The sequence below is a fragment of the Chenopodium quinoa genome, unplaced genomic scaffold (genome assembly GCF_001683475.1).
Source record: "Chenopodium quinoa cultivar QQ74 unplaced genomic scaffold, ASM168347v1, whole genome shotgun sequence".
Taxonomy (NCBI): domain Eukaryota; kingdom Viridiplantae; phylum Streptophyta; class Magnoliopsida; order Caryophyllales; family Amaranthaceae; genus Chenopodium; species Chenopodium quinoa.
Genome location: NW_018742418.1, coordinates 9,294,276 through 9,316,782, shown reverse-complemented (window position 1 = coordinate 9,316,782; position 22,507 = coordinate 9,294,276). Strand labels below are relative to the sequence as shown.

Here is a 22,507-nt window from a genome sequence, read left to right as displayed (position 1 = left end):
ACCCCTAACTTAGATCAAACCTTGTAGGCTAAACCTTTTTCACATACGAAGTAAAATAATTCAAATCTACCTTTTTATTTGTTTTCGTTATAAATTAGCTTTTAAATTCTTATCACATCTATTATCCTATTATTTCTACTGGAACTCGATTTTTTTTTTTTTTTTTTTTGGTTTTTTTTTTTGAGGTTTTAAAACTCGAAGTTACGAGATGAGTTACCCACCATCTCCACCAAACTTGAGCCTTTATGGAAGAGCAGCTATTATAGTATTAAAATTATTTCTACAAGAAATGAGATGTAAAGTGTACTCTTAAAATAATAATGTCCATGCATACAGCATAACATGTATCAAGTTCAATACAAAAGAGGAAAAAAAAAAAAAAAAAAAAAAAAAACCACTCACACTACAAAAGAAAGTGATGGATAGAACTGTCATTATTAATTTAATAAAAAATCAACCACCTAACACACCCCAAAACAAAACACCAAAAGTGGACCCAATTTCCACTTATTATGACTAATAACTCTCTTAGTAAGTTTGATACTTAAGCACAACTCTACTCTTTTCACAATTCCTCTGTTTTTCTCCCCTGTTTTTCATCATTTTCTCTCTTCAATTTTTTTATTTTTGGAGAATACTCCATTATCATTGCCTTCTCTATTCGTACCTTTAAAGAAAAGCTATTAAACATATATAATTATCCATATCATCTCCAAAGCTAGAAGTTTAACTAGTTTGTACATATATAGACTACATTGCATACACATTTTCATCTGGTAATGTATAATTATTTTCTGTATTTGTATATAATTTGTCTATATATAGTATTTTTTGATTCGTGTATGTTATTTAATAGAAGTAGAACAAAATATATATGCTAACTTTTTCACATTGCAATGCAAAGTAGGCACCGACAAGTAGGGGAGGAGTAAGAATGAAGTTAAAGGAGGAGAGATTATGCAGGATTGTTATCTTATTCTTTGCGTTCCAAATATGATTCATGTTCATCATCAGAACTTCTAGCCCTCTTCAAGGTAACTACTTGCTAAGCTAGTATTACTACATCCGTGTTTCAAATTAATTGTCACGTTGATAATGTATTAGTGGTATAATAATTGCTCCGTGTGCTTTTTTACTGTAACAAATCTATTGTCCAAATTGTTTTACCTGATCATGTCCTGATGTCCAGCTCCCCTGTTTGTGTGTATTTACTTTTATCTATTTCTTTTGTGCGTGCAAGTTGGGGGTTAATCGGGTGCCTATTCAAATACTTCATCCGTTTTGACAAAATTACAACAGTTTTTTTTTTATCAAAATTATGAGAGCTTTTTAATCAAAGCATAAGCAATTTTTTTTTTGGAAATGAGGAAATTTTCGTCGACCTTACATTCTTGATTCTTCTATAAGTCTCTTTTTTTTGTTGTGGTAGCAATTTTAGTAAATGTCGGCACCTTTATTTTTTATAGTAACTTAATAAGTTAGTTGAATTATATTCTATCAAATAACACGTATAAGTGTCTCACATTGCGAAAAAAAGAGGGAGTCAAAAACTTTATAAGGCTAAGGGCTATTCTTCCTATTGTTATATGGTTTTGGGATGGAACCTCCTTTGGACTTGTAAAGTGGGCTCTCTTTTGGTTTGCCGGTGCGACCCAAATTGCAAAAAGAAGAGAGAGTCAAACACTTTATAAGGCTAAGGGCTACTCTTCCTATTGCTATATGGTTTTGAGATGGAACCTTCTTTGGACTTGTAAAGTGGGCTCTCTCTTGGTTTGCGGGTGCGACCCAAACCCATATTTAACATGGTATCAGAGCCAGACCCACAGTATGGGACCTCTAATGGTTGGAGTATATCAATAAGTCTTAGTTGTACCCTTGTGCAGCTATCTTCCATATTTTTATATAGGTTCAAATTCATTGTATATAATTACTAACCAAAAATATAAATAAAAATGTTCATTTTGTATCAAACGTTCAATTTTAAGGTACTACGTGTTCATTTATTTTACAGAGTTTATGCACAAGTTTGATTGTAATTATTTTAACTCAAAAAATTTGAATCCACCTTAAATCTAATCTTGGTTCATCATAGAAAAAAATAATAATCAATCTATAACTTGATAGATTAGAAATCAAAAAAAAAATTATATGTGCAATATCAATCACAAATTCAAAAAATATAACTTAATAAAACCAAATTACAAAATCAATAACATAAACTAACCCATATCAACAATCTCTTCATGATTCCAATTAAATCCAACACGAATCACAGAAAATATAAAAAATGGAGGAGAGAGAAAATCTCAAAAGAAGAAGATGATGCCAAACACAGAGGCGAGAGAAAATTTCAATTAAAATTAAGAATTAAGTAAAGAATTAGGAAAAGAGAAAATATATGTAAAAATTAAGAAATAAAGAAAGAAATAAGGTAGGAAGAAGATTGGAGGGAGGAGATGAAGTAGTATATACAAGTAGTACATAATATATATGTGTGTTTGGTAGATAAATGGGGGTGTTTAATGAATGGTGCAGCCGTCTTAGATGCACAAGGGTGCATATAAGATCTAAGAATTTGCCTTGAGTATATTGTCAGGCGAAGGTTTGGGACCTTTAATGGCATTAAGTATTCTAGGCCAATTGAATTGGATCAAGTGATCCTTAGTTAAAGGGACCTTACATGTGAGGGGGAGTCTTGAAGTATATCTTACCAATTAACACATGTAAGTGTCTCACATTGAGAAAAGAAAAGAGAGAACCCACTTCACAAGTCCAAAGGAGCTGAGATTCCATCCCAAAACCATATGTCAATAGGAGGAGTAGAGATATATTCACTAAATAATATTTTTAACCTAAATAAACCTAAATATATTATTCTCACGACAATATCAATATGAAAAATATATCACATATATTTTTCAATAAGATTTGATCTCATATCTCTAACATAAGTGTATTGAGTTTAATTTACTCTTTATTTTCATTTGGTTTTTTTTTTAAAAAAAAATTCTACTCACTTTTCCCTTATCTATTTTAAGACAACTTTATAGAGGTGGGGATCCCTTGCCTTTCCGGTCTTTCCGTCCTCATGTATAAGACATTCTTTAGTTTACCCCAAAATAATATATTATGGCCTATTAAGGACACTTATCCTACTAATTACAGCCTTAGGTTGACGTATGTGGAGTTTCGACCCTCTATATGCAATTAATGCATTTGAAAATATAACATTAATGCATCACAATTTTATTTTTTTGCCCTTTTTGATTTTGCATGCCGCATATTGCTGTAATGTTGTTAACTATTATTGTCCTTAACTTGTATACTTAATGCTTTTAAGACTAATTACTTCTTTGTTCCTTTCCAGATCACAAAACATGGAGACCAACAAAGGTAATGAGGAGCCTATCATCATTGCCAATATCTAAATTGCCCGTCCAACATGATGCTAGTAAGCTGAGTTCAAAGATGTCATCGTTGTCTAGCCGGCATTTGTCGAGCAATCCAAACCTTATCGAACCATCCATCCATTGTGATCGATCCCATCGACTTTACGATTGGTGTCATTTTAGAAGTCCTACCATATTAGAGCCAAAAAGAGCAACAGTCTCTAGTAGGTCATTGACACCCTCAATAATGAACCCGCCTATAGTCGAAAAAGTCCGCCCTTACCCCCGTAAAATGGACATTAACTCCATGTCTAACATACGTGAAATCACCTTAACCACAAAACTATCACACTCTCCTTGTACAATTGTACACGACACCCCGGCTTTAGTGTTCAGCATTGGTGGCTATACCGGCAACTTCTTCCATGATTTTAACGACGGATTTGTACCACTTTTTATCACTATTAACACCTTTTTTCCAGATCAAGAAGTTACCCTAGTCATAACCAATTATACTGAATGGTGGTATGGCAAATATGAGGCCATACTTCCTCAATTTTCGAGCCGTCCTATAATCAACCTTGACAATCAAACAGTGTCACATTGTTTCCCATCTGTTGTAGCGGGGCTCATAACTCATGGACCCATGACTATTAACCCTTCACTAATACCTCATCGAAAGAGCTTCATCGATTTCCATGCCTTGCTTGAGGAAGGATATCGAAAATGCCTAGTGTGGCCTCCGCCTAAGATCAAAAGCAAGCCAAGGCTCGTGTTGGTGAGTCGAGCAGGGGCAGTTGGACGTGTCATACTAAACCAAGACAATGTTATAAAGGCAGCTCAAGAGGAAGGCTTCGATGTTGTGATATTCGAGCCTTCAGCCTACACTTATCTATGCGATGTTTATAGGTTAATCAATGGTAGTCACGCAATCATGGGAGTACACGGAGCTGCCCTTACGCACTCCCTCTTCCTTCAGCCTGATGCCGCTTTCATCCAAGTGGTTCCCCTAGGAGGCGATTGGTTAGCGAAGACATACTTCCGGAATCTAGCTAAAGGAATGAAATTAGAGTACATGGAATACAAGATTCAACCAAAGTAGTTTGGTTGAAAAATATGGTAAGGATCATATTACGATTAGAGACCCAAATTCCATAACAAGTACAAATTGGTCTGCGTTACATGGCATATACTTGAGAAGCCAAGACGTTCGACTCGACATAGGAAGATTCAGGTCATGTTTGAGGAGTGCTTATGCTAAGGCCAAGAGATTAATGGAGCATCAAGGTTTGCACGTTAAACGTCGGCCTAAAATCAAGAAATTCATTAGGCCTCCGGTGTTTAGTTATACTTATGGTGTTATATAGCTAGGCTAATTTTGGTTACATGTATGTATCTATATGTTATAAGCCACATAAAGGTACGAAGATAAAGATCATAGGTTTATTTAAAGACATTGATTCATTTAGCTTTTGAATTTGATGAATGACAGAGACTTTGCAGTGTTGCTAGAAAGTCAGCTGTCGTCTCACTTTTAGAGAGATAAGATTTGGATCATTGGATGTATATACGACTATACGAATAGTTAACCATACGTACTAAACTACTAATAAAATTCTAATTTCAATAGAATGTTGAGAGTTTTTTGCGACTGTGCATAACTACTTATACGTAGTATGAGAAATGCAATACTAGAGCATCCTCAGTGGTGTTTTATGTGTAGTACTGTACGTAAACCAGTATGTGGGTGAGGCTAATTTTTTTATTTTTTATTTCATTTTTCTAAATAGTTGTATTAGGATATTGACTAAAATAATTGAATAAAATATTTGGGAAAAATGTGGTAGAGTAAATAATGAAGATTTTATTATTTTCCAAATAAATTTTCAAACCTACTTTTTTTAAGATTGAAAATATTCTTCATCATCATATAATTATAGGGATTTTGTTAGCCCATGGACACACGTTAGAAAAACCGTTCCTAAATAGAGAAATTAAACATTAACTACGCCGACTACATGCCATGATGATCTCATTTTGTCATGTATACCAATTTAGAATAAGTTATTAAATGCTTGCAGGTTAGCATAATCTCTATCATTTATACTGCCCCTTTTATTTAGCACAATTTAGGCAGTTTATATCACACCAACCCCTTTTATTCTAACAATCACATTCACCAGCTTAGTACTGTCCATTCTGAGTTGTTCGTTTATGAACATTTATATCCATATAAAATTTCAGAGATCCCTTAAACACGGCCACAACTATTCTTCTTCACTCCTAGCCTCCGTCCCCTTCCCTTCGGCTTGCGCGCACGCACTAGCTGGCTTTCTCCGAACGAAATTGCCTTCTCTGTTTGTGATCAATTGATCATAAGGTCCGACCGAAAGGTGTATGAATAATTCTGCAACAAATAAAAAAAACTCGGTAATTCTCCTACATATACTTCTACGTAATACTTCGTATATCTTACTTAATTATATTGCTTGTATTATAATTGAAGCTACCAATGCATTTTACTGTGATATACTATGATCCTTTGCTTTAAATAATTTGCATAAAGAAGATGATGTATTATAAACTTGGTAGTAGCATTTTTAGGTACCTTTTTTATTTTTTATTTATATTTTATTTTATTGTACACTAGTTGTGAACAAAAACAACAATATCAAAGTCTTGATCTCGAAAACACTAGATATGAACACACTTACACACGATCGTAAATTTAGAGGGAAAGAAATCTTTAGAATCCAAATCCTACCTTTTTTTTTTAAGGTATATCACTAGCAGATTTATTACCATATATAAATTAAATATAATTACATCATTTACGTTTTCTTTCATTCAATTTGCAACATATGTTGACTTTTGATGATTAATCAGGTATGTATGTATGTGTGTCATTTAAATATCAATATATTACGGAGTATTACTTATTTATTACTATTGTGGCATTGAATATGTATGAGCTAGAATATTAGCTTGTTTATCCGTCATTTTTCCCTTCAAAAGTTGAAAATTTTCCGCTTGATAATTTTGCTTTCAGAATTGTGAATCCATCGGTATAAATGAAGCAAACACGAGGGACAGAGAAACTATGTTTTGCCTTCATGTTAGTTGTTGCCGTCCAAATTTCTCTATTGCTCATATTTAGAATTACCTCACCAACAAACCAAGGTATGTACCAAAACTTACAATGACTACAATTATTTTGAAATGGCTACAATGACTACAAGATAAAAAAAAAAAAGCTTTAATTTCAAGTTTTCGTTTTCAATTTATGTACAAGAAATGGCATAGAAGATCTTCTTTGTTAGAATAATGTTCACTACAATGAGATTGAAGTCTGTGTCAAAAAATACAATGAGATTGAAGTCAATTTACTTTTATTTTGTTTAGAAAATCTAGTAAGACTTTGTTTTGCTCCACTTATAATTAAGTGAATTTCCGAAAAAATAAATTAAACAACCAATAAAAGTTTACAAAATTGAAGTATTGTCTACAAACATACATCAATAAAGTTCAATATAAGTTCAAAGATTAATTGACCATGTATTGCTAACTAATTATTACCAAAAAAAACACTGATGTAGAAATTAAATGCGACTTTTATTTAACGAAAGAGATAATCCGTACTCGTATTATTCTACTTCTATCGGTACATTATCCAATATAGTTTCGTATTGTATGCCATGATGTAGAAGTTAGAGTTTGGAGAACATGGTCATTAGTTAATTTAGTCACTCTCCTTAGCCAAAAAATTTGACTAGGAAAGCGAAGCTGGACAATTAATTAATTTGTCAATATACAAAAATTCTTCCGAGAGTTCGCCTTTATTTACTCCTTAATATCCTGACAATTTAATTTAGAAAATGATTCTGACAGGCGGCACAGCTCAATTGGTGTGTCGTTTACAATATGCAAAAGATCGTGATTGCAGTGTGCACAACATCTCTAACCTCAATTGCAATATATAATGTGTGCATATAATGTGCCATGTGCGCAAGTGATTAATTACAAAGTGGCAGCTTATTGAATCATTACTTATTGAAGGGTAACAATTCAGGTGATCGGATTGAATCTGATTCGACTCATGATAAGTTGGGCTAGTTCAGATCATGGTTACCCTTTTAACCCTCATCCATTCGAGTTGGGTTAATTTTGAGTCAAGATCTGTTAAGTCATCTTCAGATCAATTCATATTCGGTTTGGAAAAATTTGTATTAGGTTCTAAATAGGTTTGACTAGGTTAATTTTTGGAATGATTGACTTGGGTCAGGTTGATTTCGGTTCGCCTCAGTTTGATTATTAGAATAAAATTGATTCAATATTGAGTCAATTTCAATTCATATGCTATTTTTTAGTTTGGCTAAATTTGGGTTGGGTTGACTAAATTTAATATTCAAATAAGATCCTATTTAAATCAGAGTAATTATTAGAAATATTAAGCTATTATCTGTTATTATTAGGTCACGTACTATCAGCCATTCATCATGTGTTATTTACATAATTGTGTGACGCATATAAACTTGTTGATACTCCATAACTCCTAATAACTTAGCTTGTTGATCGATATTGATTCATTTTCATTTTTTTTCCAACTCTAGGGAAGGAGGCATTGGCATCAAAAACAAGCAACGGTTCATTGCCAAGCTCATGGGCATTAATCCAATCACTACAAGGTGAACCTATCATATGTGACCGAACCCATGACAACTATGATTGGTGTTTCCTCAACCGTCCAACCATACTAGACTCTAATTCAACAACATTTTACAGCATTGGATCACAACACTCCCAAAACTCAACTACTAAGCCTACAATAATGGAGAAAGTTCGTCCATACCCTCGAAAATGGGAGAATTTCACCATGTCACTAGTAAGTGAAATTACTCTTACAACTTCGTCAATTGATAAACCTTGTGAGATCTATCATGAATCCCCGGCCTTAGTATTCAGTGTTAGTGGTTATACCGGTAACTTCTTCCATGATTTTAACGACGGTATTATACCTCTCTATGTAACCATCAGCACCCTTTTCCCTGACCAAGATGTCACTCTTGTTATCGCGGATTTTACCAATTGGTGGTATAGCAAGTATGAGGTCTTATTAAGAGCCTTCACAAAACATGGTATTGTGAACCTTGCCAACCAAACATCCACTCATTGCTTCCCCTCCGCCGCAGTAGGACTCATATCACATGGTCCGATGACCATACTACCTAATGATCACCCGTTCCATAAGTCATCATTTCTCGAGTTTCGTTCCTTGCTAGAGATTGCTTATAGCAAATGTCATGCTACACCACCACCCCCTTTGAAGGAGGGCAAGCCTAGGCTTGTGTTTATGAGCCGTGCAGGAAAAGTGGGTCGCGTAATTTTGAACCAACACGAAATAATTAAGGCCGCGGACAAGGCAGGATTTGATGTTGTATTATTTCAACCAACAAAATTTACATATTTGTGTGATGCATATAGACTCATCAACGGAAGTCATGGAATGATAGGAGTGCATGGTGCTGCCCTAACACACTCACTCTTCCTTCGACCGGGATCGGTGCTCATCCAGATCGTGCCACTTGGCAACGAGTGGTTGGCGGATTCATACTTCAAGAATTTGGCAAATAGTTTGAAATTTGAGTATGTAGAATACATGATAAGGGCTAAGGAGAGTAGCTTGGCTGAGAAATATGGGTTAAATCATACAATTGTAACAAATCCGAATTTAATTATTAGAGGAAATTGGTCTGCTTTAGATAGCATATACCTCAAGGGGCAAGATGTTACGTTGGATTTAAATAGGTTTAGGACGTATATAGAAATTGCATATTCAAAAGCTAAGAGGTTTATAGACTAAAGTGGCTAGACTAAATTATTAACTGATCATAAGCCAATTTATAGTACACAAGTTCTTCTCTTCCATTGAATTTTTAGCTACAAATTTATAAAAATTTTGTCATGGGAGATTTTAATGATGCAAACATTCACCATTTACCACCCATTCATTTCATGTGTTTTTTTTTTCAAGGTCAAATTTCATCAATGTTGATTATATTTCTTTAATATGTGTAGTGCTACTACAAATTATCACAAATTAGAATTATTTTAATTTGAACCTTTAGAAGTATTGGATGTTAATGATTTTTATTGATGCTTAATTAAAAAAACTTTTAATTATCAAAATTGGTCAACTGACCATAGAAAAGCAAGTGTGAAGTTCAATTTGATCAAAGATGGGTGAATTTGTGTTGTAGACCATGCAAATATAAATGTAAAATCATTTTATTACATCCTTAATTTTAGTATATTATTTAAAATCCATCATTGTGTAAGACTAAGTCAGCGTGACTATTTATGTGAGAAGGAGGGATTATACTCCCTTCGTATTTTAATTCGTCATTAATAATACTTGTAATAATATTAAAAATAAATAAATAAATAAAAGGAGTACGAGTATCATTTTTATGATGAAAAAAATGCATCTAAAACCAAGGTCCAAGGGGCTTATAATAAGGTGAGTCCACCATGTTGAAAAATGCTTACCTGTGATTCTGTATTATTATTGGCACATCATATGTAGCCAATGTGAGATTGCGTGATGATGAAATTTGTGTTTTGAAGCAGCTAATTGGAATCATGCCTTGCTGATTAAATCCTCTCTTTTAAAAAGTTACTTCGCCTCCTCTTTTTCTCACTTTTTTCAAAAGTGCAATGCAAAGCAAAGTTAAGAGGAAAAAAACCATCAAATTGTTGAAAATGAACACAATTGTAGGAAACAATTAATCTCAGCGATTGGGGAGTACCTTAGACTATACGGAGTACCAATTATTGTCAATAATTTTTCTATTTAATTCGAATTTTGCAATATATGTAGCATACTAGCATATATTGTAAGTATGTAAAACTCTCATGACACAATCGATTTAATTTTATGTTGTCATTCTTGTCAAGTTTGATCAATGGCTCAACAGTCAACACCTCAACATAATAAATGAAAACATCAAAGACAACACAGGGAAGAGACTTACGTTTTTTCTTTCAATTCTAAGTTGATTGTGCGTATTAGGTTCTTGAGTCATAAGTTTGATTGTGTGTGGGTTTTTTTTTTTCCCTTAAAGTGTAAATTTCCCCGTTGCTATTTACGTGTATGATTAACATTTTTAAAATGAAAATGGCATAATACTTCACTCATACTATATTTGGTAAGGTTTTGGGAGACAACTTCTCTAAATTACACTCTTAAAAGTGCATATAGGACAACCTTTGGGGGTAGGGGTAATAAAGTAAATCATGTACAATAACAGCGACAAACCACAATTTCTCTCCTCTCCTTAGATATTATGCCAACGTAGAGATGATCTATGACCCGACCTGCTAGCCCGGACTGATCCGATTCGAAAAAATGGCGGGTCTAAGCAAGCAAAAAATAATTTTTAAGTTAAAAATCTAAACTCGGCTAGTTTAAAGCCCAAAAATTCCATTTTGACCCGACAAAACCGTCACTTTTTACAGGTTTGGACATAAGATTTGATGTTAAAGTCCACCCTGACCTAAATTTAGACCACCTCTATGCTAAAGGCTATGGATCAAGACGTCAAGTAAATACAAGTTGAAACGGATTGTATTAGCTTTTTAGAAATTATATCATCTTCCTTTATTTTTTAAATTTTGGAACATGGAATGTGTGCAACAGCTGGGAATGTTTGTCCCCACACTCTCCAGTGCAACTCGTCTTCCTCTCTCTTCAAAACAACAAGTAGCCGGCAAGCCAGAGGCTTTTCTTCACTTCTCTCTCCACACTCTCACTCTACTTTCTCTCTCTAAGATTCTTGTTCCTCAACCATTTCTAGAGAGAGAAACAATGGAGAAAGCACTTACCAAAGTAGGGAGCATTAAGTCTGCCGCAGGAAGCTTCTGGATTACTAAGAAGGCCAAGGAAGAACTCGTTGACATCTCCCAAGAACTCTCTGTTTGTTCCTTCATCTTTCTCTCTTCAATTTTATGTTCTTCAATTATTTAATACACATTGCATTTCGTGGGTTGACTACTTGATTATTTGTGCAATTGTGATGCATTTTGTTTTTAGTTTTGTAAGATCTGTCGTAGATTATGTGTGATTATGGAATTAAAGTTTAGTAATTTTTACTGCATTTTATGTAATTATTGCTAATTTTGGTTTAGTCTTTGATCTGTGGGAGATGTATATTCAAATTAGAAAAGAAATTGAAGGGAATTTTGTTGTATTTTTTAAGCAATGTAATGGCTTCTTTCACCTTTGGGGCCAAGTGGGTAAGTGATTCGGGTGGTACCCAAGACCAAGGATCGAGTCTCGTCTACATTGTTGCCCTTTGAAGTTCTCAATACGCTTTAAAATGTTGAGAAATGAAATTTAACTTTTATGCAAAATGGTGTTTGCTCAAAAAAACACTGGCAAATCAGAGGAACTTAGGCCGGGTCTGAAGTTTTGATTAATTTCTACTGATTTTAGTGCATGTTTATCATGAATATAGGAAAAGAAGAAGGAAAAAGAGTATGTTAAGTGATACCAATTTAGTAATTTACCATTATATGCTGTTTGGTAATTGGTATACATAACAAATTGAATACCTTGTATCAAATTTGGGATTAAGGAGGGAAACTTTTTGGTATCCACGGGATTGGGAAGGGTAACAAAAGGGTGGTTATGGTTACCCTTACGAAATGTAGTGTGTTTCTATACCTCTCATACCAACCAACAATTGGTTAATCCATTTCCTCCATCTAAAATCTCTATGCCAAACATGTTTTGTATTCTGATTTTTTCTCCTCCTAGAAAAATACCCTAAACTCTTTAATTGAAACAATGGTAGATTTCAGCTTGATTCTAGTCAGGGTAGGACCAGTATATTTTGAAATTTTTATGAAAGCTATTGCCTACCATCTTCTGTTAACTTGTCATGGTGTTTCAAGCCTGCATAAGATACGTGTCCCACAGCAATGAAACAGAAAATGAATGTTTACAACGGACAAGGTTGTTAATCCTCATGTCTTACATTTCTAAATTTCCATGGCACATTGTAAAATGGCCCTTTTAAGTTACGTAGGTCAACTGTGTCATGGTGTTGTTGATCATTCAAGGTTGATTGAATGAAGCAAGAGAAACATTAGCTTTGTAGTTTGTATCAGTCTGATTGATTAGAACTACAGCTGCTTTCATTAGACTTGATACACATTTATACCACCCTGTATGAGGCTAGATTTTTTTCTAGGTGATAAATTTTCATTATCAGTATACCACTCAATGGATATGACAAAAAATTTATGAAGAACAAGAGATACTTTGGGTGGGGTGAACTACCATCTACAATAGCATGGGCACAACGCACAAGACTCTCCTTATAGATTTACATATAAATTCATTTCCATCACCACCATGCATCACCTCCTAGTCTCCTACTGAACTGGTCAAAAGGGGAAATTTTAGTATAATCCATTTTGCTTTTAATGGCTTTTTCCTTTTTATGCCTGTTGTGCATGGTCTAATTAAAATTCAGCATTCTCATGCTGCTAACTGATGCTGTTTGGAAATTTTGTGTTTCTGCAGGCAGTCTCAAATGTAGTAGAAGAGAAGGCAAAATGGTTATTCAACAAATTAAAGGGTAATGCATAAATGCTCTTTGCTCTTGATACAATTAACTCATCGACACTGTTTGATTTATTATCTCATTAATATGGCCTTTGCCTTGTTTATGCAGGAAAGCCTTCAAAAAGCTTACCTGAACTTTTGAGAGAGTACAACCTACCAACAGGCCTCTTTCCCGAGAACATAACTTGCTTTGAGTTTGACGAGACAAAAGCAAAGCTAATAGTATACTTACCCCACCCTTGCGAGGTGAGTTTTAAGGACTCAACAGTTATGAGGTATGCTACACGAGTCAAAGCTATCCTGCTGAGAGGCAAGATGATGGGCATTGAGGGAATGAAGACCAAGGTCTTGGTGTGGGTTAAGGTTGTAAGTATGGGTGTTGAGGGCACCAAATCTGACAAAGTATGGATAACCGCAGGAGTGAAGAAATCTAGACCTAGAGATGGTTATGATTCCCCTCATTTTGCTCGTAGAGTAGAAGATTTTTAAGCTTGTAGGTTCCTTAAATTTAACCATTGTATGGCCAAGCAAATGATTTTGGTCTATAATTCTCTAATTCTTCAATCCCCACGTTGTACGAAATGTTGGTGCTTCACAATATATATAATTATATGATCTCGTTCTGGATTCCTCATCACAATCTTTTTCTTTTCCCTTTGTTTAAAAATTAAGTTAAGATAAAAATGCAACTACGAGTCTAGGAGACCATCCTCTTGAGAGGAAAATCATCGCATCCTGGATAACATCAGTGAAACTTCAAATTGGAGAGCTTGCTGGATGCAATGTCAAAGCATGTGCTACTGTGAGCACCATTTAAGGGCAACAAACAAGGTAGACTTTTCCATATTATCCTTACTTGCGAGTACTTGTGACAGAAAAATAAATGCAAGTTGCATTACTTGCATACATAAGTTTCCTAGTTTCTCTTTGCAAATCTGTTTTCCGCTGAAAAGAAATTTTAAAATAAGATAGAGCTTAAAAGTAATATAATTTCATCCAAAATGGCGTACTCTATTAAATTTGTGAATTTTACTGAAACCCGAGCAAATCTCAAGTTTACTAATCCAGCAACAGAGATCTTCTGCATCTAGTCTAGCAGAGAAAATCATAGTCTCAATTTTCAACTGAAAAATCAACAAGACTGGCGATCAGAAAGGAGATTGTTAATTCATATGTACAATAGCAATTGAATAATCTATTAATAATAATCCTGATTCACTGATATTGCACCAGTGGTTGAAACATGTAGGGTTTCCTTTGGTATAGTTGGATACAACAAATAAAGAATCAAGTTAAAAACCTCGCAAAATTGCTTGCTGCCAAAAAATTTATCTTCTGCTAGCAGGTCACACAGAACCAGCTGCTGAATCCCGTATAATCTCACAAATTGAAATTACGTTCTCGATACTCAACAAGATGATGATGCACCACTCCAATAGATCTGATCTCCTATTCTGCAGGACTTCTTGAAGGAAATGGATGTTGTGCTGCAATATCCCAGAAAGAAAGCAGAAACTTTTAACAAACCATTCAAAACAATAGTTCTATCAACATGTAGCTAGTATGATTGGTTAAAGTCTGATCAATATTTTGTTACCCAGCCAAAAAATTGTGACTAGTTTGGGGTTTAATACACTGCCTACTACGTAAATTATATGAATCGCTTGTATCTCAAAACTAATTGTAGTTGATGTCCACTGTCAAGTGTCCAGTACAAGTTATGCTGATTTGTTAACCCAACTGTTTCCCTGATGAAGGAAGTAAACATCATACCTCAACAAATTTCAACTTGATGTCAAGATTTCCAAAACGCTGAGTGACCTCGTATTCTTCTCGAAGATACTCATTTATTTCCGCATATTTCGCTTCTCTCCAAGCAATCTCTGATCTGAGAAAAATAAAAACAGAAACAAAAATGAATGGCTCCATCAGGTTTATAAGCTGAATAAAAAAAATGTACTAAATGTAGGCGACAATCAGTTTGATAGTGTAAATGGAAGCCTTTTGACAAAAATCATATCTGAGTGGACAAATCCATGCTATACTTCAATACAATCTTGTCCAGGACAAGCAAAAACTCTATAAAGCTTTTAACAGTGGATACAATGCCTAGACATTTGATTCTATTATTTTAAAAGACAAAATAATCTTGTATTCTACAGTGCTAAAAGCTGTAAGAATTAGTAGTTTAGTTTTTCTTACAAAGCTTAAAGCAGGTCCTCCTGACGATTCCACTGAGGATTCATTCTAAATAAATGAGGATTTGAGAATGAGTATTCACTTATCTGGGTAATTATTGGCAATTTGGCATACATTCACTAGTAAGGTGTAGACCATGACCATTGTTTTACAATCTACTTTTCTCTCTGTACCATTCCTGGTTTCTGTTAAATATAGCATACTGTAATGTTCAGCAAATAACTTTTTGGACTAGTGTTTCAGGAACATGATTGCTAGCAATATGTTCACATACTCCCTCAGTCCAAACATAGTAGTAACATTGTATCATAGCCTCAAAAAAAAATTCTGTACAATCCTGTTTATACTATCTTTTTTTAGAAATCCAACCTTGGATTTCTACTATCAATTCCATTTCCATAATTGGAACTCAACTGCTGCTTACCTTTTCTTTGATTATAGTAGAAAAGTGCCCAATCAACCCAAAAAGCCACCTATGTTGACTAGAGGCAGTAATTTGCAACAAACCCATTCAAATTTACACTTCTCCTCGATGACATAACACAATGCAAGTATTTTAAGCTTCCCTAGTGACACCTTACTGATAAAGATAGGCTATCTTACGAAGTACAGAGTACATTCATTGTTGACTACTGTATAAGGGAAGCTCAGATATCCTAGCAAAATATCCTCCCACTTTCAGATCGAAATTCATTACAATAAAAGTCAGAAGAAGTAGAATCCATACTCAAGTGAAGCACAAAAATTCTCAAGCCTCCTCTGAGTTCTTCCCCTTAAAATTTTGAATCCAACCCATTTAGTTGGAGGGTGATGTTATGAATTTTGTCACAAATGTTCCAAACCAAAAGGTCTATTTCCTCAGTTCTATTGTAAAGAGTTTCCATTTGACACACGTAGCAACTTAATGTTTTCAGATTTTGTTAAGAATGTTCCCAACCACATGTTAGGCCTTCTAGCTTTCAACTAGCATTGAATTTACTATGGCAATAATTTAAGTAAAGACAGAAAGCTGAGAGGTTGAAATCTTTGTCACATATTACTAATATCTTCCACCACCAAACAGCCAAACAGTCGTGTGGTCAAACTAAAAGAGTGACGAACAAACTAAATGATTCTAATGGCTTGTCCATTAATTAATCTGTCCAGTTAAAATAAAATTTAGACATTTAACCGCTAAAATTGCAGCATACTCATAGCATACCCACAATTTAACGTGTCATACAAATGTAAGAAAATATAAGTTGAGAATAAACCTATCAAAAAGACCAACTTTGAGGATGATATCAGCAAGATTTGAATTTGCTTTGCCAACTAGTTGAAAGAGCTTCTTTCTACGCATTGTAAATGTTCCAGTCTTCTCCATTGCACGATTTATATCTGCAAATTCTTCGACCATATCATCAACCTGAAATATGCAAGAAAAAATCAATATGTTCCGTTTGAATTCTTTAAGAATCCAGGTTAAATCTCACTGAAACAACAGTGTCTCATAGAAATGACAACATACAAATGGCCAAGTGCATAGTACAAAAGGGATTTTTGCTAGGTGGGGGGTTAATGAGAAGTACTATTTATATGTATGGATGTACAGCTGTATGCATAGCAAAGATAGAAGAATCACCTGAGAGACATAATAGTCTAAAGCAATGCTTTGACCAAGCACGCTTCCAATAATGCGTATACCATCAGTGTCAAGATGTCTAAGAACTATATAGTCAGCACCACCCTGCATATCTTCAGCAAGTGTAGCCTTCTCCTTTACCATATAGTCTGCAGAATACAGAAGCCCATTAGAATTAAAGACAAAACCAAAGCAAAACAAAGATCCTAAAAGGAAACCTACCTTTTCAATTTCGTGGAATGTAGGTAGTAATTATGATAGATTCAATAATACATATCTTTCATTGGGGATTCTGGGAAAATATCAACATAGTCTATATCCATTGATATATAACTTACTAAAGGCAAATAGGCAATTATATTCATCTAAGTCATCTGGTCAACTATCTGTAAATCAGAGGCCAAACAATTCCTTTGACTTGAATTGATGACATTTACTTCATGAAAGATTGGACATAGAGCTGCTAATTGACCAGCTGAAGTATATTTTAAAAGAAAGCCAAAATGATAAATGCTTATAAGGACAATTATTTTCAATGTCATCACCAAAACAGAATTTACATCATAATCTCAATCAAATCAATGCAAAATTATACAAACAGGTAACAGCGAAACAAGGGACAATTTCTGTCAACAGATGCAAATAATAAACAAGGAATCTTCAGATGGAAATCTACTCGATCAAACCCTTGAATAAATAATGGATTCTAGCTCTACCACCTTCGTTTATTAAAGGTCTTTCTTTGTTTTTGATAAAGTCTGTTCCTTTGAGTTCTTCCCTATTTCACTTTATTCCATTCATGACAGGAAAAAAAAAACTCTCTTCTATCCCCTTTTACCACATGGGTCCACCAAATTTACAATAAACACGTCTTTATAGTAAAAAATAAAATAAAAGGGAATCACTTTCCAATAACTCCCTTCCAAGGTTTCAATTGCTACAGAGAAGCACAGACTATAGCTACAGAGGAACTCAAAGGAACAAAGGAAATATGATAACTAATTGAAAACCTAAACCAAGCTGAACTAGAAAAGTCTAGAAGTACTTGTTGGGATAATGTCCTCAATTCTCAAATTTTGTTTCCTGAAAGTCATAGATTATGACATCAATTAATCAAAAAGAATAATTATCCTCATTCTCATTGCATGATGGATTGAGGAGATAAAGATACTAAAGCCTAGGACCCTAGATACAAAGAGAAGGCATGAGGCGCAATTTTTTAGAAAAAAAAGTTATGCACCTCCTATGGTTCTCTTTGAAAACTCCTTGGTTAGCTTAAAATAATATTTCACCCCTATGTCCTCTATCACCTTAGGCTTTTCTATACACTACAAATAGGCATGCGACATTTGAGCTAAGCTCGGAGGTATAAATTTTTTTTACTTTTGTCGATAACAAAGAAAAAAATATATCCAAGGTTAGAACAAATTGAAAGGATCACTTTTAGCTTCCAAAACATAGAAACAGTATCACCATTTTTGTTTAATAAGAACTGTTTCCTATATGATTCCTTTGAATTCCCTATTGGAAGCTGCAATTGGATACACTCATTAAAAAAAAAATTAAAAAAAAATATCAATGATACATATGTGCGAATCTGAACCCACTTCAATAAAAACTACTACGTATTAACAACACAAATCGGGTTATTATTGTTATTTTTAATTCTTATAGCGCGTAATACCAGCCCAAAGATATCCAACCCAACCCAACCCAACCCAACTTAGAGATAATTAAATTCAGAACTCACTTTAATGATTTGTGTTTGGATCGAAATTAGTATAATAAAAAAAATTAGCGTGATATGCTGATATCAGAATTTTCTCAAGCCCTTACAATGAAATGCCCCACACAATCCTACGTGCACCCTCTATATCTAATCCAGAGAAAGATTCAAACTTAAATTTATTTTCAGCTCCAACATCCATCCATTCCCTTAAACAAGACTAGTCCCACTTTTTAGTTACTACATAAACTTCAATTAGGTAGGAAAACTTCATGAATTTTGGAAAACCTAACCCTCATACCAATAGTTAATCACTGTAACTTACCCAAACTAAAATTTCTTTTAGAAATGTGCTGATATATCAAAGTCCATACTCCACAGGACCACTGCTTATATTTCGTTCATGATGTTCTACAAGACTACAACTATGAATTTCTCAAAAGAAATTACCATCTTTCTTCATTTCTGAAAGCAATCCAGAAGCATGTCTTCGAGCAATGTTCAAGAAGAAATCAACTTCATGATCCTCAACATTGAAGAGGACAGCAGATCCATATTGAAAAACCACCATGTAGCGGTTGCAAATCACATTGTTCTCTACATTCATGCCCTGAATCAAAGGCCCAGCATAAATAAACATATATTTGGCAAAGCAACTAGTAACATGACTAGATTTAACAAAGCACAAAGCAATTACCATCAGGACACATTCCATTGACAAATAATTTCACTGGATCCAACTGACGTGAGTAATGTGAATATGTTAAATGTAATTTTCACTAGAGCAAGTCGCCCAACTTACAACTATGTGGATGCTAACAGTATATTTTGTTTAACATTCTAAAATAAACAACCAAACTGGGACACCAATAGTTTGCTAACAGTTCAGCTGACAAAAAAAGGTCATTAGAAGCTCAATTCAACATCTGAGCAAATCATAAAATTAAACGTCCTAAGGATACATTGCTTTTTGTTCCTTTGTTTACCATCTCCAGCAGGATGCTAGCTTTTGTCATCTCTAACTAATTCTCTCATTGTATACACAAGAAAAAATAAAGGGGACTTCAATCATCATTCTTTTAGTCGGACAAAGAGATGCGACAGATTTAGTTGCATGTGGTTAAGCCCAATGCAATGAATTGGAATGTAAAAGGCAGTAGAGACAAAATACATTTTCTAGGGTTAATTGTGCTGATATAATGTACAGGATCGTATTATTTATTCAGATCAGACCATGATTATTAGCCAGACTTAGAAACACTACAGCTGTGGACTAGATAACAAGGGAAATCCATCTCCAAACAAATATATTAAACAAAGACGGATTCATAAAAAATAGAAGAACACTTTGTATAAATAGCTCAATTGATCAAGATGTTATGACCACTAAATACACAAAGAAGAGCATATAGCATTTACTTTGAACAAACAAAGACAGAAGCCAGCTCCAGGAGAATGAAACCCCAAAAAAGAGGGAAAGAAAAAAAAAGGAGATATTTCATAAGTTGACTTACAATCATTTCTGAAGGTATATCAAAAAATCTGAGCGTCACATAATTTGAGGTGCGAGAAGTTGGTGGAACGACATTCCCTGAATTCTCTGCTTGCATGCTCCTCAAATTGATACTGCCAAAACCATGATTCTGAGAGGCTAAATGATAAAAACCACAGAACATAGCAATAAGCCAAGGTGAGCATGAGGAAATCAAGCTCCAAATAGTACACACCAGGGTGGAAGTGAATAAAAAAACATACAAAGTATTAAAGAGGGATATCGTCTTTTATCAACGAGTAGCACAACTTTCAATAAACTATTTTTCTCCTCTTTAATGAAATTACATCCCAATGCAAACAGCATGTCCTCCTCTCTCAACAGATCAAAATTCTGGGCAAACTAAGAACCATTATTGCTACTTTTATTACAATTTTTTATTTTGCATCATGTATTCGTATTGCTATCAAATATGGATCCTACATTTATCTCCATTAATAAACTAAAAACAGATACATTACCAAAGAAAAGAAATTCTAAGTTTCCTAAACGTTAGTTTTTACTTTACAAATTAAAATACCTATAAGAAGCAAGCTGAAAAAGGAGCAACAAGAGCTCCCAACCATTAACAAACAATCCTCAATACTCAAATTCAACATGTTAATGACTTATCAATTAACAACAGCAGCGATATTGACCGCGTCTTCAGAGGTACAATGCACACAACATGATAATGTTAATAAGCAAAATGTCCAACCAGCAACTAGTTTCACAATCATTTTACCTTATACAAAATCCCCAAAAAAAAAACTCACTGTGGAAATTACCAGCAGCTAATTAAATTAGTCTTATTCTAGATTCAAAATCTCCAAAGCTTATAGTATATTACAGGACAATATACAATAATGTTTCACAAAACCTATATCAAATAAACCCAATAAAAGGCCACAAATCAAAATAAATAGATAAAACCTACATTAGTACCAAAAGGAAAAAAAAAAAAAAAAAAAAAAAAAAAAAACTTTAAAAGGAAAAAAAAAAAGGGGGGCAAACCTAGTAGAAAGAAAGAAAGCTTTAACAGGAATCTTAGAAACATCTCCTTCTTCAACCCCATCTGGGTGAGATTGAAAATCTTGATTATCATCTACATAATTCTGGGAAAAATCACGAAAGCCATAATCATAATCATGAGCAAGAGCAGCATAAGATGAAGAAGGGGCAGAAGAAAATGGCCTAAAACGCTGAAATAGAAGGGTATTGGGATCTGAAGAAGAACACAGAAGAGAGAAGCGGATAGAGGAGAAAGGTGGTGGAATGGAAGATGGGGTTGAAAGTGAGGTTAGGCGCCGGAGGAGACGGTATACTGCCCATCTCCCCATTCACTGTGATAGTGTTGAATTGTTGATGCTGGTTTTGTTCATCAACTTCAACTAACCTTTTGAGTTGGGTTTTTGGGTGTCAATGCTACAGTTCCTATTGTTATAACAGAAATTTCTCAGGGTTTAGGCATTTTTGTGGGAAAATCTACAGGTATACAATACATACGATACAACTGAAGTGCTCAGATTGACTTGTGACTTTATAGATACGAGCACAAGTAATTAAATCAGAGTAACGAACCGCCTTGCAAAAAAATTAATTAGTTACCGGTTTAATGGCCGATTTTGTGGGAACATTTAGATTAATAAGTGCCTTCAGTTGAGAAATTCTAAATTTCTCAACATGACACTATGCTTCTCAATGGCAAAGTCGTAAATAAATGCAATTTTTTTAACTGTTCAAGTAGCGATTTTGCCATAAATTGCTACTTGAAATTTATTATTTTGCCTGAGAATCAAATTTTGTTTCTCATTTTGAGAAACTGGAGCGGCCCCCTTCAAATTCGATAAATGGATATAAGGAATTGAATAATGTGATGGATTGTATGGCCAATTTTAGAGAGTTTAAACTGTGTTGGTTTTATTGGTTCAGCACCTTATCATTTTGTAATGATTTGTTTTCTCTCATCATGTGAATAATGATAAATTAGGTTATTTCTTCTTTATATGACGCTTTAATTTAATTTGGTCTTTTAGGTAATGATTTGTCTCTCCATAAACAACAATTTGCTTCTTACATTCTCTCCCTTGAGTTCGTCAATGACAAATGTAAATTGTCTCTATTTATTTATCCTCATGGGATTGGAGCTATTGATGACATTGTGCTTGTTGCTTTCTCTACATTTTTCTGGGCAGTGTGATTTCTCTTCTCTAACTTGAGTTTGCAATCTTAATGCTCAATCTTTCATCTATATTTTCCCATTTCATATAGTTAGTCAATGTTTGATAATACCTAGGTAAAATAGTTTTCCTAATAGTTTTAGCAACACACTAGTAATATAATAAATGATAGGGAACCATGAAGTTGTCTTTTCACTTGAATTAAGTTTGTTCGAATGTGAATTTAGTTAAGA

General features: G+C 34.1%; 3 protein-coding genes and 1 pseudogene across 3 annotated transcripts; 3 read left to right on the top strand and 1 right to left on the bottom strand.

Moving 5' to 3' along the window:
- Nucleotides 1-160: 160 nt before the first annotated feature.
- On the top strand, nucleotides 161-5,011 carry LOC110713315 (annotated as a pseudogene).
- Nucleotides 5,012-5,102: 91 nt separating this feature from the next.
- Nucleotides 5,103-9,444, top strand: LOC110713324 (EGF domain-specific O-linked N-acetylglucosamine transferase-like). Its single transcript, XM_021891782.1, has 3 exons — nucleotides 5,103-5,819; nucleotides 6,439-6,569; nucleotides 8,000-9,444. The coding sequence occupies exons 2-3, from the start codon at nucleotides 6,461-6,463 to the stop codon at nucleotides 9,247-9,249; spliced, it is 1,359 nt and encodes a 452-aa protein (XP_021747474.1). The 5' UTR covers nucleotides 5,103-5,819; nucleotides 6,439-6,460; the 3' UTR covers nucleotides 9,250-9,444.
- A 1,608-nt stretch (nucleotides 9,445-11,052) lies between these two features.
- LOC110713309 (uncharacterized protein At5g01610-like) lies at nucleotides 11,053-13,653 on the top strand. Its single transcript, XM_021891769.1, has 3 exons — nucleotides 11,053-11,361; nucleotides 12,976-13,030; nucleotides 13,127-13,653. Exons 1-3 carry the CDS (start codon nucleotides 11,068-11,070, stop codon nucleotides 13,504-13,506), a joined length of 729 nt encoding a protein of 242 aa, XP_021747461.1. The 5' UTR covers nucleotides 11,053-11,067; the 3' UTR covers nucleotides 13,507-13,653.
- Nucleotides 13,654-14,024: 371 nt separating this feature from the next.
- Nucleotides 14,025-21,623, bottom strand: LOC110713304. Its single transcript, XM_021891764.1, has 7 exons — nucleotides 21,109-21,623; nucleotides 20,078-20,189; nucleotides 19,014-19,173; nucleotides 16,838-16,986; nucleotides 16,470-16,621; nucleotides 14,791-14,905; nucleotides 14,025-14,504 (listed from the first exon to the last, which is right to left on the bottom strand). Exons 1-7 carry the CDS (start codon nucleotides 21,432-21,434, stop codon nucleotides 14,364-14,366), a joined length of 1,155 nt encoding a protein of 384 aa, XP_021747456.1. The 5' UTR covers nucleotides 21,435-21,623; the 3' UTR covers nucleotides 14,025-14,363.
- Nucleotides 21,624-22,507: the final 884 nt, after the last annotated feature.

What these genes read in the sequence shown, in the direction of transcription:
- LOC110713324 (XM_021891782.1), top strand. Translation starts at nt 6,461, where the DNA reads ATGAAGCAAACACGAGGGACAGAGAAACTATGTTTTGCCTTCATGTTA. An exon ending in TACCTCACCAACAAACCAAG is followed by an intron (nt 6,570 to 7,999) that starts GTATGTACCAAA and finishes TTCCAACTCTAG; the next exon opens with GGAAGGAGGCATTGGCATCA.
- LOC110713309 (XM_021891769.1), top strand. Translation starts at nt 11,068, where the DNA reads ATGGAATGTGTGCAACAGCTGGGAATGTTTGTCCCCACACTCTCCAGT. An exon ending in ACATCTCCCAAGAACTCTCT is followed by an intron (nt 11,362 to 12,975) that starts GTTTGTTCCTTC and finishes GTGTTTCTGCAG; the next exon opens with GCAGTCTCAAATGTAGTAGA. An exon ending in GTTATTCAACAAATTAAAGG is followed by an intron (nt 13,031 to 13,126) that starts GTAATGCATAAA and finishes TTGTTTATGCAG; the next exon opens with GAAAGCCTTCAAAAAGCTTA.
- LOC110713304 (XM_021891764.1), bottom strand. Translation starts at nt 21,434, where the DNA reads ATGGGGAGATGGGCAGTATACCGTCTCCTCCGGCGCCTAACCTCACTT. An exon ending in TTCAGAAATGAAGAAAGATG is followed by an intron (nt 16,987 to 19,013) that starts GTAATTTCTTTT and finishes TGTATTCTGCAG; the next exon opens with ACTATATGGTAAAGGAGAAG. An exon ending in TCAAGTTGAAATTTGTTGAG is followed by an intron (nt 14,505 to 14,790) that starts GTATGATGTTTA and finishes GGGATATTGCAG; the next exon opens with CACAACATCCATTTCCTTCA.